General features: G+C 40.5%; 1 protein-coding gene across 9 annotated transcripts in view; it reads right to left on the reverse strand.

Moving 5' to 3' along the window:
• Window positions 1–15,798, reverse strand: part of LOC125466300 (acyl-CoA-binding domain-containing protein 5) — a 103,894-nt gene that overhangs the window by 7,781 nt on the left and 80,315 nt on the right. For 2 of the 9 annotated variants that reach the window (XM_059638880.1, XM_048560625.2), the window contains one exon: window positions 14,450–14,572. The exons of the other annotated variants lie outside the window; for them this stretch is intronic. In XM_059638880.1, coding sequence (XP_059494863.1) covers window positions 14,459–14,572 — 114 coding nt within the window. In that variant the 3' untranslated portion in view covers window positions 14,450–14,458. The remainder of the gene's footprint in view (window positions 1–14,449; window positions 14,573–15,798) is intronic. 9 annotated transcript variants of the gene reach the window in all.

The following is a 15,798-nucleotide window of genomic DNA, read 5'->3' on the forward strand; positions in this document are numbered from 1 at the left end:
AGTTCAGACTCTAGCACTGGTTGTCTGGTTAAAAAGGTAAAAATGAAAAACATAAGACTGCATTTAACTAAGGTACCTGTTTGCACCAAGGTGGCTGGAGTTCTTTTTTTGGGAGTTGGGGGTGGGGGGATTTCAACAGTGGATTGAGAAGCCAAAAATTGGTTTTGCTGCAACTTCATACCTCAGCAATGGTGTCAGGTTCCCTGTTCAGGCTTTTCCAACAAATCAGAGAAAATGTGTTTCACCACATCTCTCACCTGACTGATCAAACATTACTGCTTAAAAGGGGTCAGACTGGATCCATTCTGCAACGATCAGGTCAGCTCCAGCACCTGGACAGTTGGGGTCTCAAGGTGGGAATGCTGCCTCTCAGATCTCAGGGGCATCCCCAGAGCTGGAATGACTGTTGGAGAAATAGTCTTCTCAGCGGATCAGAAAGAAATGCCTGGCTTGCGGACCCAAACAGTATTGCTGGAAATGCCCGAGGAAGTGAGCACAAGGGGAGCCTGTTCCCTCCCTCCTGAATACAGTGCCAAATGACCTCATCGGTCCAGGAAAGGTCGCTGGTGTGCCACTATCACATGTCAACCTGCTTGCTGATATCCCGATCCTTATCCTAGACAGCCCTCCTTAGATCAACCCATATTGCTCTTCTTCCCAGATTCCTCTCTTTCAAGATATCACCTCATATATCACAGCATTATTAAGCACCTCTTCCAACTGCCCTTGTCTTACTGCCAATTTCACCTATTCCTCATTGTCACCCTCTCCAACGTTTTGACTCTATCATTCAAAATATTCTTTTATCCCCACATGCTTAACTCTCTTCTTAGAGAAGGAAGCACAAACCACCACGGACATACACAAAACAAGTGACCACCGGGTCAGTGCCACCCTGACCTGTGTAGGTGGTATCGATGGAAGTCTGTAGAGGAGTGTATGGCCAGTGGAAGTGGTGAAGTCAGCATCAGCCAGAAACCCAGTGACAGAATTAGACAGCACAGCCCATAACAAACACTTAGATTTACTTGATGTTACCAGTAATTACAATCTGGTCATCAGCACAGTAATGGCTTGGAACGCTTTCTGTTATCAGCAAAAATTCATTTCTTTCAGTTGCAACAAGTTTATCAAGCATCTCACAGGAGTTGGTGCAGGAAGGACCTTGGACTCCGAGGAAGTAAACTCATCCCACTCCAGCACAGCCTGCACCAGCTCAGGCACACAGGCCTCTAGGTCACCGGGCTGTCACAGAATGAGCTGGGCATCATAAGTGAGCAGCTGTTGGAGACAGCCAGCGTCCTCTCACTAACAAGATACCTGCTGCTCGGAGGTGCAGAAACCTTTGGTAATGTGTTGCTGAATGAAGGCAGCTTGGCCATTTCCTTGGTCAGATCTCTAGAGGTTGCACACCAGCTAAACAATGATGGAATGGATTCCCTTCACGTTGACAAAATGTAGCTGGTCCCTCTGATGGTGCCTTGATGGCATTGTGTACCATTCCCCACTGTGCACATGGCAATCCAGTAACAGGAGCAAATTGGTGGGTCTCCTCATGCAGACTGGCTGTATCAGTAGCAAAACAATTGAATTGAAGGCCCTAGATAAAAACAGGCATCCATCAGCAGGAAACCACATTTGTGCTTGACAGATCAGGACATACTGCAGGCATCACCATCAGATTCCTGGAAGGATGTAGAAGCAAAGGAGTTTGGGACTGTTGCTGATCTTTACCATCACCGGCAATGCACACCCAGCGGGTCTGCTCGAAAGGGTGTTATCTCCTGAAAGCTGGAAACCTGTGCACAAGTGTCCCAGTCCTTTACAGCAATTGGTAGCCAAGGAAAAGGTTGCTGTTGCTTTGTCCTGTGCTGCCATTCTTGTCCCTCATTGGAAGTCCAAGGTGGAGCTGCACAATCTGCTACCATGCTGCTCGGAAGGCCAAGGTGTCAGAAAGGGAAATCACTTCTGAATAATAAGACCATAAGAAATAGAAAAAGGATTAGGCCATTCGGCCCCTCAAGCCTGCTCCACCATTCAACAGGATCATGGCTGATCCAACATTCCTCCCCTCCACTTTCCTGCCCATGCCTCAATTGGGCAGGTACCTATGTACCAATGTATGTAAGTATGTATCTCTTCTGTCTAATCTATCTATCTTAGTCTTAAATATATAATGAAACTGTGGCAAGGAGTTCCAAAGTCTCTCAATCTTCAAGAAGAAATTCCTCCTCATCTCCGTCTTAAATCAGCACCCCTTTATTCCGCCCTCTGGTTCTAGACTCTCCCATGAAGGGAAACATCCTCTCTGTATTCATCCTTTCACGCCGCTTAAGAGTCCTATTTACTTTAATGAGATCACCTCCTATTCTTCTTTTGAGACGGTCCTAACTTGTTTGCACACCTCCTGAATATGTCAAGTGAGCAAAGGCTTTTAATTTAAGTTAAGAAACAATAGTTAAAGTTTATAATTTAAAGCATTCTCCACTTGTGTGCTGTCAAATCCTGTTGAGCTTTCACCTGGTTGATGCTGGTGAGTTTCAGATGACCCAGACACCCATGTGTTTGCAGTTCAAGTCAGAAACCATGCTCAAGTTCTTGGTCAAAATTGCCAGCCTGCCTGTCCCACAGGGCCTTCCTGTGCCCTAAAGAAACATGCCCTGTTTAAACATGGAGATTGGGAGGATCCTCTTAGCTCTCAACAACTTTTAAGATTTTATGACGTTTAATGTCCACTTGCACCGACACCTGCTTCAACATACTCAGTGCTCCACCTTTGCAATTAAAATGTTTTCTACATGCACTTGTCTATACCATACATCCCAAGTTCCCTCTAAGCTATGTGAATGCTTGGCGGTATCGCACAGAAAAAGCTGCCTCTAAGACTTGTACACGTGCAGGCATGTTGCAATCTTAAATGGACCGTGCAGTGCAGCAAATGGGCCATGCACAGTGATAGGAAATAAGAGGACGCATTGCTCATGCCCCAATATTTTAGTTACTGTTAAAATTGCTCTTAAATTAATTTTTACGCTATTACAACTGACCTTCATTTAGAATGCGTCTGTAATAAAGACAGCTGTTGAAATATAAGAGTTAACTGACTTCCCATGTTAAATGTACTTATATAAATAATACTTGCAATTAATCAGTGATTTATCATATCAGAATAGGTCAGGGTTTCATCCAATATCTGATGCTCATATTACTTGTGCTCAGAAGTTGTACTTTGCAAATTAATCTTATAAAACAATGGTTTAGGCTGTTAAAAAAACTTGCTTCAGATTTTCAGACGTAGGTGAAACGTATCACTGCGATAGGAAAAAGACTTCTTTAGAATTTTATAAACCTCAAAGTATGATTAAAAATAGTATTACAAAAATTAACGGTGAAGATTTTATAAATCTTGTAAAATAAAACAAACCACCAATAATTCAGTCATTCTTGTACTATAATTGCTGAAGTATCTAATCATGAATTCAGCAATATGGCAAGACAGTACTAAAATTGAATTATTAGATAAATATGAAATAAACTACTAGGAATTGAACACTGAACTGTACTGCAAAACGCATGAGTATACAAAAGCAATGGATTCATCAAATTTAAAGCCTTTGGCTCTTGGATGTGAGATAGCTCGCTGAGCTGGAAGGTTAGTTTTCAGACGTTTCGTCACCATTCTAGGTAACATCATCAGTGAGCCTCCGACGAAACTCACTGATGTTACCTAGAATGGTGACGAAACGTCTGAAAACTAACCTTCCAGCTCAGCGAGCAAACTCAGATCCAGAACCTTAACCTGAGCTACAAATCTTCTCAAAACTCGCTACCTTTGGCTCTTTGCCAATATATATTTTCCTTTTCAAACCTGGCCTAATACTATCTGCATATTGCTTTTAAGTGCAGGACAATTAGGCAACATACTAATATATTTTAATTAGAGTCAGTCTGTCATTGGGCAGCTATTGATAATTACTTGCAAATAATACTTTTTTTTTTAAAAAAACGGTACCTCAGGATGTTCTTATACAAGCAAAGTTGCTTCATGCAGAAAATACACACAAAAGTCATAAAATGGGTTTGAAAGAAATGAGTAACTGAAATCAGTAAGACCTGAACTGACATGTTTCTAACTTTACTAGAGTCAGAGTTTCACCATTTTGTATGGCACATAGGTAAAATTTCATCTCAGTTGCAGGGAAAAATCATTAGAATGAATCTGTAGATATGTAAAAGACAGACAGAGTTAGTGCAGATTCAGGACAGGAAGCTGGCATTGAATCATTCTGAAGAAGATTCTTTATTGTGAAAATTATTTCTTCAAAAACAAAGGGGCAGGAACCTGATGGTGAATTAAACTTCTCAGAGACCTTTTGAAAATGTTCGCGCATGCGAACAGGATCAGTTGGAATCAAGGAGCAGGGGTAGACCATTCAGCCTTTTGAGCCCACTCCGTTATTCAACTGGATCAGGGTTGAACATCTACTTCAACAGCACTTTCCCATACTACCACCGTGTACCTTGATGTAATTATTACTTGGAAACCAATTGATCTGTCTTGAACATGGCTGAACCTCCAGGGCTCTCTGTGGTAACTAATTCCAAAGATTCACCACTCAGTAAAGAAATTCCTTTTCTTCTCAGTCCTAAATGATTTACCCCTTATTCTGAGAGTGTATCCCTTGGTTCGAGGCCCTCCAGCCAGGAAAAAGAGCCCTCCTGCATATACCCTGTCAAGACTAAGAAATTTGCATGTTTCCAATGAGTTTGTCACTCATTCATCTAAATTCTATATACCTTAGGCCCGATCTTTGCAAACTTTCCTGATAGATTTCTGGGATGGCAAGATTGCCCTGTCTAGTGAAGCTCCACTGCGCTTCCTTCTAGCGAGTACATCCTTCCTTAGGCAAGGAGTCCAAAGCTGTACACAATGCTTCAGGTGTATATCAGTGTCTTTGTACAACTGCATTAGGACATCATCACTTGTATTTGAATGGTTTAGCGATAAAACCATATCATTCACTTTCCTAATTGATAGCAATACCTGCAAGTTAAATTCTAGTGACGGAGGTTAACCAAGTACCTTTGGACACCTGCACTCCCTGGTGTCTCACAACTAAAGATACACTCTGCCTTTCTAAAAACTGTAAGAACTGAGGATGCTGTAAATCAGAAAACAGGAATAGAAACTGCCAGGAAATCTCAGCTGGTCTGGCAGCATCTGTGGAGAGAAAACGGCATTGATGTTTTTGGGTGAAGTTACCCATTTCTAGCAATTTCGGTTTTCACTCTGCCTTTCTGTTTTCCCTGACAAAGTGGATAAGTTCACACTTATTCACGTTGTCTTCTGTCTGAAATGCGCTTCATCACTCACCTAGCTGTCTGAATCCCCTTGCAGCATCTTTCTTTTCATTTCAGAACTCCCATTCTCATCTACTTGTGTTATTTGCAAAGTTGGTGATATTACGCCTGGTTCCCACATCCAAATACTTTGTGAACAAATTAGACCCAAGCACTGATCCCTGCTCATTCATCACAGACTGCCATCCTGAGATGTTTATTCCTACTGTTTTCTGTCAGTTAACCAAATCCCAATCAATGTCACTATATCACCCCAATCCCACATAATCTACTTTTGTTTCTTAATCTCCTCTTTTGGGACCTCACTGAAAGTCTTCTGAAAATGTAAATACACCACATGGACTGGCTTTACTTAACCATTTTGTTGTTGCAACCACAAAAAACTCCAACAACATTGCCAAAGAAGACTTTTCTTTCATAAATGTTTACATTCTCCAATCTTCGCATAATTTTATAAGTATCCAGTTATCATGTATTTTGAAACAGATTTCAATAAATTTCCTTCCTACCAAAGTCAAAGTCAGATTCAGTCTGTAGCTTGTTCTTTCCTCCCTCTCTCCTTTTTGAAATAGTGAGGTTTTGTTGTTGCATAGCAATCTGCGGAAACTATTCCAAAGTCTATACAATTTTGGAAGATGACCATCAACGCATCCACCAGTTTTTACAGCCAGCCCTTTGCCCTTTCAAAATACTGGGATGTGAATGATCAAATCCACGAGATTTACTAACTTTCAGATCCATTAATTTCCCCAGCATGCTACTTTATTAATTCTAATTTCTGTCAGCTCCTCATTCTTGCTAGTCCCCAAGTCCTTTAGGATTTCTGGTAGAAATTTTGCATCTTGTCCCAGGCTTCATTCCTCCTACTGGTTTAGTTTCTGTGCCAGTTCCTTATTTCCTGTCTTTGTAATGGGCTTAGATCAGTCTACTCTAATCTTTTCCTTTTAACATGCTTGTAATGGCTAAAGGAAGGTTTAGTTAAGGGGTAAACAATGGCACTAGAGAGAAAATGATCTTAAAACCAAGGTAGTTTTGTCCAAGAAATGGGTTAATGTTGAGATTCATTTTGAATGTGAATTAACAAATCACCTGCGACATTGCATACAGCAAGGTGGATGAAAAGCTGTTTTACAGGTTGAAACACAATACTTTATAGCAGAATAACCTTGTGTTGCCTTTAAGGATAAAACTTTGATTGTGAAAACGCAGGTGAATTACAGCATCCTGAGCCCTGTCGTCCATTAGAAGCCATGTCCCATTGCCAGAGAGACATTTTATGGTAGACTGGAAATAGCTGGCTTTATTTAAAAAAATTATTTGAAAATGTGTCACAGAAATTTAAAATATGACATGTAGCAATTCAATGCAAAACAATTCTATGTATACACAGATCTCTGGTGGTAATGGAAAAGACATCATGCTGCTACAACTAAGTGTGCTGTCATCTAGAAGGCTGTGTCTCTTCAAAAGAAATGGGGAAAAAAATGTGACAGTGCTTTTACAATGAGATAATAAATTATGGTGATTCTTGAATGTTTCCTAGAAAATACTGTGTGTTGTATTTGTTTGCACCATTCATGACTAACATATGGGCAAATAAATTTCTGCATATAAATGTAGGCAAGAAGCCATGTAACTTGTGTGCATTAAACAAATGAATAGATCTAAATAATATATCTTTACATTTTCTTTGAAACAGTATTTAGTGTTTGCCCAAAAGATTCTGTTTGAATGCATACTTTTGCAATCTACACTCTTATTCAGAACTTTTCTCCAAACTCAAATGATGATACTTTCCTTCCATTTATTTAATATGATGCTTGTTTTGAAATCTGAGAAAATAAATGAAACAAAGGAAATTTTGGAATGCATTAATGATGCGAGTGAGGGATCTGTGTGGGGGTTGGGGAAGTAGCAGGGACAAGATAATGGGAAGCAATGAGAGATGGAATGGGAGCACAAGGATAGGTAGAATCTGGAGTAAGGTGGTTAGTATTTATGGGAAAAAGGAGAAGTGAGAGTTGCATGGTGCAGTTCCCACACACTGCCACTAGAAAAATATGACCTAAAATTGACGGTAGTTGTCTTCACTACTATATCATAGTACCCGCTTCAAACAGAGAGAAAGAACATGTCAGAATGTCGAGAAAAGTAGAAAGTGAACAGAAAGATGTCTGAGAAAAGAGAGGGCCAGTGACAAAAAGATAGCAAACAGAGATCATATGCGTTGACATAACGATGGCACAGGAGAACCCCAAGTAAGTAAAATGCAGAGGTAATTCTAGTGTGCATTTCTTGTCCATCAAATCTCTCTGCCATACTCCGGCAGCACTTAACTTACTGGCCTGAATTTCTGAAATAATGGACAGCCTCTGCGCCATTGTGAAGATGTCACTGGGCCTTAATCCTGAAATTCCCTGCCTAACAGCTTTCTGAGTCTACATACAGCTCTTGAACTGCAGCGGTTCAAGGTGACGGCCAATCACCATCTTCTCAAGGCAACTTGGGATGGGCAATAAACACTAGGCCCAGCCAGAGACATACACATCCAACAAGTGAATTAAAATAAAATCTAATTAAGAGTTTTCTTTTATTGAAGTCTCTAATTCTTAAAATAGTCCCAAACATAGCATACCACCAACAGTTTTGGGTGAATTAGAGCCGTCTCCAGATTGGAGACCTGTCGTTCATGGAGGCACCTGCCTGTATAAAACAGCAGCTGACTCCAGGTCACGTCCGATTTCCATTAGCCAAGAGTAGGGAACATGATGTGTGCAGATTAGACCTGGCAGGGACACGCCTAAACTTTACAAAGTTCCTTTGTCAGTAGGTGCCTTTTTTGATTTGTTCCTGGGTCATTTTAGGCGAAGGGCAGATACACCCTTGTTAAAAGTAGATGTGAACATGAGGAAAAAGTGCATAACCTCATTAACTGCCAAACTCGTTGGAAGTGTAAACAGAGCTGTGAAAAGAACTGTCAACAGAGTTATCAAAGTCAATTGTCAAGGGTTTTAAAATACCTGTCTCTTAAGTATTTGATAAAATTTGTCTGCAGTTTAAAGAAAGAAAAACCTTTCCCCTTTTACTTGGTCTGTTCACCTAAGGCTAACGGTTATCATGACAGGATTAATGCTGTATGATTGATTTCACAGTATTTCATTATCCCACTGAAGTTTCTCAGTTCAGTTGTCAGTTTCAAGCGGTTATAAACCCCTTTGAAATAGACTGAATTGTTTTATTCAATATGGATTATTACTTAATTGTCAGGAATTGACTTTTAAATATTATATGTTTTAATTTTAAGAACATCAAATTCTTCATCAGGCACTTTTATATTCACTTGTGGCCTGAGTGTGTCTCTCTGGCTGGCCAATATTTGTTGCCCGTTTCAATTTGCCTTGAAAAAGTGGCAGTGAGCTGCCTTCTTGAACGGCTGTAGTTCATGTGCTGTAGGTAGACTCAATATTGTTGGGGAGGGAAATTCAGGAATATGACCCAATGACATTTGAGAACTTTACTCTATCACATCTCATCATGAATCTCGGAGTTAGCCATGATGGGTATGAGGTTAGTTGGCTTCATGTGTATAAGCGGAAAAAGGTGAGCAGCAAGCATTGTTGAACCCAGTTTACATTGGGAACATAAGAGTCTTGAGGACATGAAGTGGCATTGAGCTTGTATGGATGAGGCATGGCAAATGTATAAGGGGCATGAGGAGCAAGGACTTCCCCTTCAGAGTGTGAGGATGTAAAGATAAAGTTAACTCTGGGTATCAAGAATTTAAGCTAGGAGGGAAAATACAACAAATTAAGCTTACCCTTTCTTTAGATTTTGATCAAAATGTAACTGGTCTAATTATTACATGAATTGCCAGAATCAATCCTTGCAAACTGTTCACAGTGTTGATGCACCTGAATATTTGTAATAATCAGAGAATAATACAAACCACAACAATATCGTGTAAAAAATACCATTGATTCAATCATTAGAATGATCATTGAAAAAGACAGCGGGGAGGGATGAGACTTCTGGATCTGGCTTGGTGGGTTGTGGTGTGAACAAAGCCAACTTTAGTGGACCAGATAGCCTTTTCTCTTATTCTAGGAGTGTAGAACAGGGACCAATACACCCAGTCTGCAGTGGTTAACAGAAGTAGGCACATTCGCAGCAGGTGGGAGTCAAGTTTTACCACTTTATTGATGTTAGCCTCCTATTTCATGACACTTTCACCACCATTTTGTCGACATGCTGGAGGAGTAGAGAGGAAGTTTAAGATCCAGCACAATTTCTCTAAAACAAAATGGATACTGAACATTTCCAGTAGTCTTGTTTGGGTACTAGCACAGACTCTAATAGTCAATGTAACACTTTGATAGATGATAACATTCACTGCAACTGATGATTTAAGGTAAAACAGATAATGGGAAAATGACCGAGACAACAGCATTTCCATATTTATCTTTCTAGCTTGTTTAGAAAAAAAATCAGGTGCGTTCATTCATTTATTAGTGGCTGTCAATACAACTGATAACATCAGATTTATGAAGCGTTGTGTGTGCATGACATCTGTCTGGAGGTTGAAAACAGTAATCATCCCCCATCAAAATCTAGTACAGCAGAGTTGAAGGATGTGGGCATAAATATTAAAATAAATAGTTCCAATCCCCTTATCCAAAAGTGTAAAACTGCACAAAATCTTTATATCTTACAGTGAACACAACACTGAGTTCAAGGACTGTATGTAGAGCAAATATAAATCATTTCAGGAGAATTCTCACTTTATGATCATGGACTGCAGCAGAGGCTGGCAAGAAACCTCTCTGGTAGCTCCGTTGCTTGAGCTGAATTATTAATCATTAACCATTCAACTTTATTCATTAGTTGACCATTCAGCAGTTTTAGGTAAATGACCAATATAAATTGGAAAATCATAAAACAAAACCAGAGAATTGGCTAACATGTTATCTAGCAGTAAGAAAGAACACCCAACTAGGATTTGAATAGTTCCTCTTATGTCCTGCAGAAGCGTTCTTAAAAAAATAGCCACATACCAGGACAAGTGCAATTACAAGATTTACAAGACATTTGGACAGGCACACAGATTGGAAGACTATAGAGGGATATGGGCCAAATACAGGCAAGTGGGACTAGTTCAGTTTATGAAATTGGGACAGCATGGATGAGTTGGGCTGAAGATCTGCTTCAGTGCTGTATTACCTTATACCAACAAAGTGTTCTAAAGTACAATCATTATTACATAGGGATCTTAATGTAACACTCCTGAAGATCAAGCACTTAATGTAGATTGGAGCTCAATTGCAGTACAGAGGGACTGCTGCATCAAAGGTACTCCTTCTGGATGAATCTTTAAATCAAAAGCCTCATCAGCTTAAGCATATGATCATAAGAGATCCCATGGAATTAAACACAGGTTAATGTGGTCTTAGCATACTGCAGTCTATGGTGCTTGCCATGCAAGCATATTGTTTGCTGTGTTTCATACATTACAATAGAGACTACATTTCAAAATTACTTTATTGGCTGTATACAGCTTTTAGACGTTCTATGTTCAGAGAAGTGCCACATAAAGTGAAACACTTTTTAAATATCTCATCCAAATGATAACACCATGATAATGTGTCATTCACACAATATTGCAGTAAAGTGACACTCGAGTGTAAACTCAAATCCAGAAGTAGGGATTAAATCCAAAGCCTTCTGACTCAGAAACCAAAACACCATTAATTGAACAAAAGTTCTAGAATTTTGTGACAAATGCTAATGCTCTCGGGAGCACTGGTAACATTTCCAGTGACGTGCAAATCTCTCAGATCCAGAAGTATTTAAATTCATCTTCACGCTGTCCTGGATTTGCTGATTTTAAACTGGGCTGTCACAATAAACTCGAGTTGGGAAAGGGGTCAAGACACCCAATGAGCTTTCGTTTGACAGCTGCCAGGCACTCAACAATAACTGCTAAGAATGTCCTATTTCCATTAAGCAAGAGGGAAGTTCAGTTTCAAACTGCTGCTCTTTTTTGGGGTGGGGGAAGGAGGAGGGAAGAGAAGAAAGGATTATGTAAAGGAGATCTTTAAGACAAACTCTCATCTGTCCATTGGCAAGATTTGGACTAGGATATCGGTGAGGCCAGTTTTAGAATACTGCATACAATTCTGGTCACCTTTCTAAAGCAAGAATGTTGTTAAACTGGGGAGGGTGCAGAAAGTATTTACAAGAATGTTACAGGGACTGGAGGGTTTGAGTTACAGGGACAGGATGAATAGTCTGGGGCTTTTTTACCCTGGAGGATTGGAGGCTGAGGAGTGATCTTATAGAGGTTTATTAAACCATGAGGGACATTGGTGCGGTGAATAGCCAAGGTCGCCTTCTACTTCAGTAAGGCGTCTGATAAGGTTCCATGGCAGGCTGATGGAGAAAGTGAAGTTACATGGGGTCCAAGGTGTGCTAGCTAGATGGATAAAAATCTGGCTAGGCAACAGGAGACAGAGGGTAGTAGTAGAAGGGAGTTTCTCAAATTGGAGACCTATGACCAGTGGTGTTCCACAGGGATCTGTGCTGGGACCACTGTTGCTTGTGATATATGTAAATGATCTGGAGGAAGGTGTAGGTGGTCTGATCAGCAAGTTTGCTGATGACACTAAGATTGGTGGAGTAGCTGATAATGAAGGGGACTGACATGGATTACAGCAGAATATAGATAGATTGGAGCGTTGGGCAGATAAATGGCAGATGGAGTTCAATCCAGGCAAATGCGAGGTGATGCATTTTGGTAGATCAAATTCAAGGGCGAACTATACAGTAAATGGAAAAGTCCTAGGGAAAATTGATGAACAGAGAGATCTGGGTGTTCAGGTCCATTGTTCCCTGAAGGTGGCAACACAGGTCAATAGGGTGGTCAAAAAGGCATATGGCATGCTTTTCTTCATTGGGCAGGGTATTGAGTACAAGAGTTGGCAGGTCATGCTGCAGTTGTATAGGACTTTGGTTCAGCCACATTTGGAGTACTGTGTGCAGTTCTGGTCGCCACATTACCAAAAGGATGTGGATGCTTTGGAGAGGATGCAGAGGAGGTTCACCAGGATGTTACCTGGTATGGAAGGTGCTAACTATGAAGAGAGGTTGAGTAGATTAGAATTATTTTCATTAGAAAGACAGAAATTGAGGGGGGACCTGATTGAGGTCCACAAATTCATGAGGGGTATCGACAGGGTGGATAGCAAAAAGCTTTTGCCCCCAGAGTGGGGGACTCAATTACTAGGGGTCATGAGTTCAAAGTGAGAGGAGGAAAGTTTAAGGGAGATATGCGTGGAAAGTTCTTTACACAGAGGGTGGTGGGTGCCTGGAACGTGTTGCCAGCGGAGGTGGTAGACGCAGACAAGTTAACGTCTTTTAAGATATATTTGGACAGGTACATGGATGGGCAGGGGGCAAATGGACACAGACTGTCAGAAAATAGGTGACAGGTTAGACAGAGGATCTTGATCAGCGCAGGTTTGGAGGGCTGAAGGGCCTGTTCCTGTGCTGTAGGTTTCTTTGTTCTATGTTCTATGATGGGGGGGGGGGGGTGTCCAAATCCAGAGGGCATAAGTTTAAGGTGAGAGGAGAAATATTTAAAAAGAACGAGGGGTAACATTTTCACACAGAGTAGTACGTGTACAAAATCAACTGTCAGAGATAGTGGAGGAGGCTGGTACAATAACATTTAAAGGGCATCTGGATGGGTTCATGAATAGGAAAGATTTCGAAGGACATGGGCCAAATGCCGGAAAATGGGACGAGGTCAGATTGAGATGTCTGGTCAGTATGGACGAGTTGGACCCAAGGATCTGTTTCTGTGTTGTATGATTTTGATGGTGAGCGTGGTTCTTGCTAAATAGATCAAAGTCCAATGCAGCCCATTTCCACCACTGGTCCTTAGCACAACCCATCACACACAAATGGGCATGAGACAGCTTCACTGAAAGGACTTTGCCAGGTCACATTCTTCTGCGTGATCAGGATAATTTTGCGAGGATCATTCTTTTATTACTATAAATTGGATCAAATTTCCACATATATTAATAATGACAAATATTTAAGATTCCTTAGTCCACTGAAATATGGTGTGGATGACAATATAAACATTCCTCACCTCACCCTGAAGCAAAGAAATTTGCATCAAGGTGCTTTTAATAGAATATAACACCTTATTAGAAGCGGTGACCACTTAAAGCAAGAAGCTCCCTTTTTCACTGCCATTCCACCAGAAGTTTGAATACAGCATCAGAAGTCTTACAAAATTCCACAACACCACCCATATTTCATCTTAGTTCTCACGCTCCATCTACATTCACAACTGTTAAGCGCTGAAAGCAAACTATGGCATTCACAGCTAGCTCCAAAGTAAACAATAGCCAGAAATAAGCATAAAAAGTTTCCCAAAAAGTGCCCATTTGTCTTTGCGCTTGTAATAAGAGCTGTCCAAAACACATGATGGAATGGGGGTTGGGACTTTGTAAAACTCAATTGCTTAGCTTTAACTTTCAACTCAATAGGCTAAAAAACTGAGTTCTCCCAAAAAAATTGAATCCACTGCCCACTGCAAAGAAATACATTGCATCACCAAGTCTCTAAATCCCTTTAACTGCTGAGTAATTTGAGCTTTTTGTGTTTATTTCCATTTGGAGCTGTCACAGCCACAAGGGTATGACTAAGGCTGTGGCTGGAATCTGGCAAAAACAGCCTGAAGTGTTTATAACATGGATCAGGCAGACTGACGGTTACAAACAAATAGTCTCTCAGCTATTGAAGAGGATTGATGGCCAAGTTTTATTTTCACCAAGTTAGAGTTATTTTGGACAAAATCTCTTGATTAAAATAAAACAAGCATTGCTATTTCCACTTGCTTTCCCTCCTGTAGCTGCAATTGTTCAGAACCAGTAACAGTGATTTCAGGCATATTAGGATGTGTCCAATGTGTTGTATGAACTGCCATTTCCTAAATACATGACATTATAGGACAATAAAATATGTACATGGACCAAATTAACTTAAAGAAGCTGATTCCCAAAGGTAATAAAGAACTCACCACAGATGTTCAGTTCCTTCTTCTGCGAAGAAAAACATGCACTATCCACTGAGCAATGAAAGGCCACACAACTAGAAACAGCAACGTACGCCCCGACGGGCCAAACAGCCACCTGGAAATTCTCTAGGAGACATAACAGAGTCCATTCTTATTCATGCAACGGGTCAGCACTGGCTAATGTTTGCTGAAATAGTCGCAATGATTGTGAAATTACAATCAAATGCATTTAGGAATAAACAACACAGAATAGTCCCAAATATACAATGAGACTAAGAACATGGATTGGATGGTTTGTTAATAGGGGCACATTACACCATTTTACTGTGATAACTTCCTTTAAATTATAAACAAAAGGTTAAGCAAAAAGCTACAATTGATACTTGAACTTAAGGCTTCGAGAGGAGAGATTATATAATTTAGGCCTGTTTTCTCTAGAATTTAAAAAGGTTAACAGGTGATTTGATTGACACTTTCAAGGTAACAACGGGAAAGACAGGGAAGATAAACTATTTCCATTGGTTGGGGATTCCACAACTAGTGGGTATCAAGTTTTGAGAAGATGTGTAGCTCAGGTTGAACACATCCAGAACTAGGGGGAATAGTTGGAGAATTAGGGCCAGACCATTCAGGAGAGATGTTACCAAGCACCTCTGCACAGAGTGGTAGATGCTTAGAACTCTCTTCCACAAATTGCAGTGGATGAAGAATCACTTGGTAGTTTTAAATCTGGAGGTAGATGGTGTTTCTTTAAGCAAAGACGTTAAAAGATATTGACCAAAGGCAGGTATAATGTGTTAGGCCCCCACAGGTCAGCCACAATCTCAGTGAATGGTGGAACAGGTTCAAGGGGCTGAATAGCCTACTTTTACTCCTATGTTCTTATGATGAGGAACAAAAAAAAAGAGAATCAAGCTTCTGCAGTCGAGCTTTTCGACCACTGCTTTCTTAGTCATCAAGGGTAACTAACACTAAACTCACTTGGCATTGTATATATGATAGGTGGACAGGCAGGTAGTACTGAGGAGGTGGGGAAGCTGCAGAAAGATTTATACAGTTTAGGAGAGTGGTCCAGGAAATGGCTGATGAAATTCAATGTGAGTAAATGTGAGGTTTTGCACTTTGGAAAAAAGAATACAGGCATGGACTATTTTCTAAATGGTGAGAAAATTCGTAAAGCAGAAGTGCAAAGGGATCTGGGAGTGTTGCTCCAGGATTCTCTAAAAGTTAACTTGCAGGTAGAGTCTGTAATTAAGAAAGCGAATGTAATGTTGTCATTTATCTCAAGAGGGTTGGAATATAAAAGCAGCGATGTGCTTCTGAGGCTTTATAAGGCTCTAGTTAGGCCCCAT

Source organism: Stegostoma tigrinum, chromosome 31, assembly GCF_030684315.1.
Source record: "Stegostoma tigrinum isolate sSteTig4 chromosome 31, sSteTig4.hap1, whole genome shotgun sequence".
Taxonomy (NCBI): Eukaryota; Metazoa; Chordata; class Chondrichthyes; order Orectolobiformes; family Stegostomatidae; genus Stegostoma; species Stegostoma tigrinum.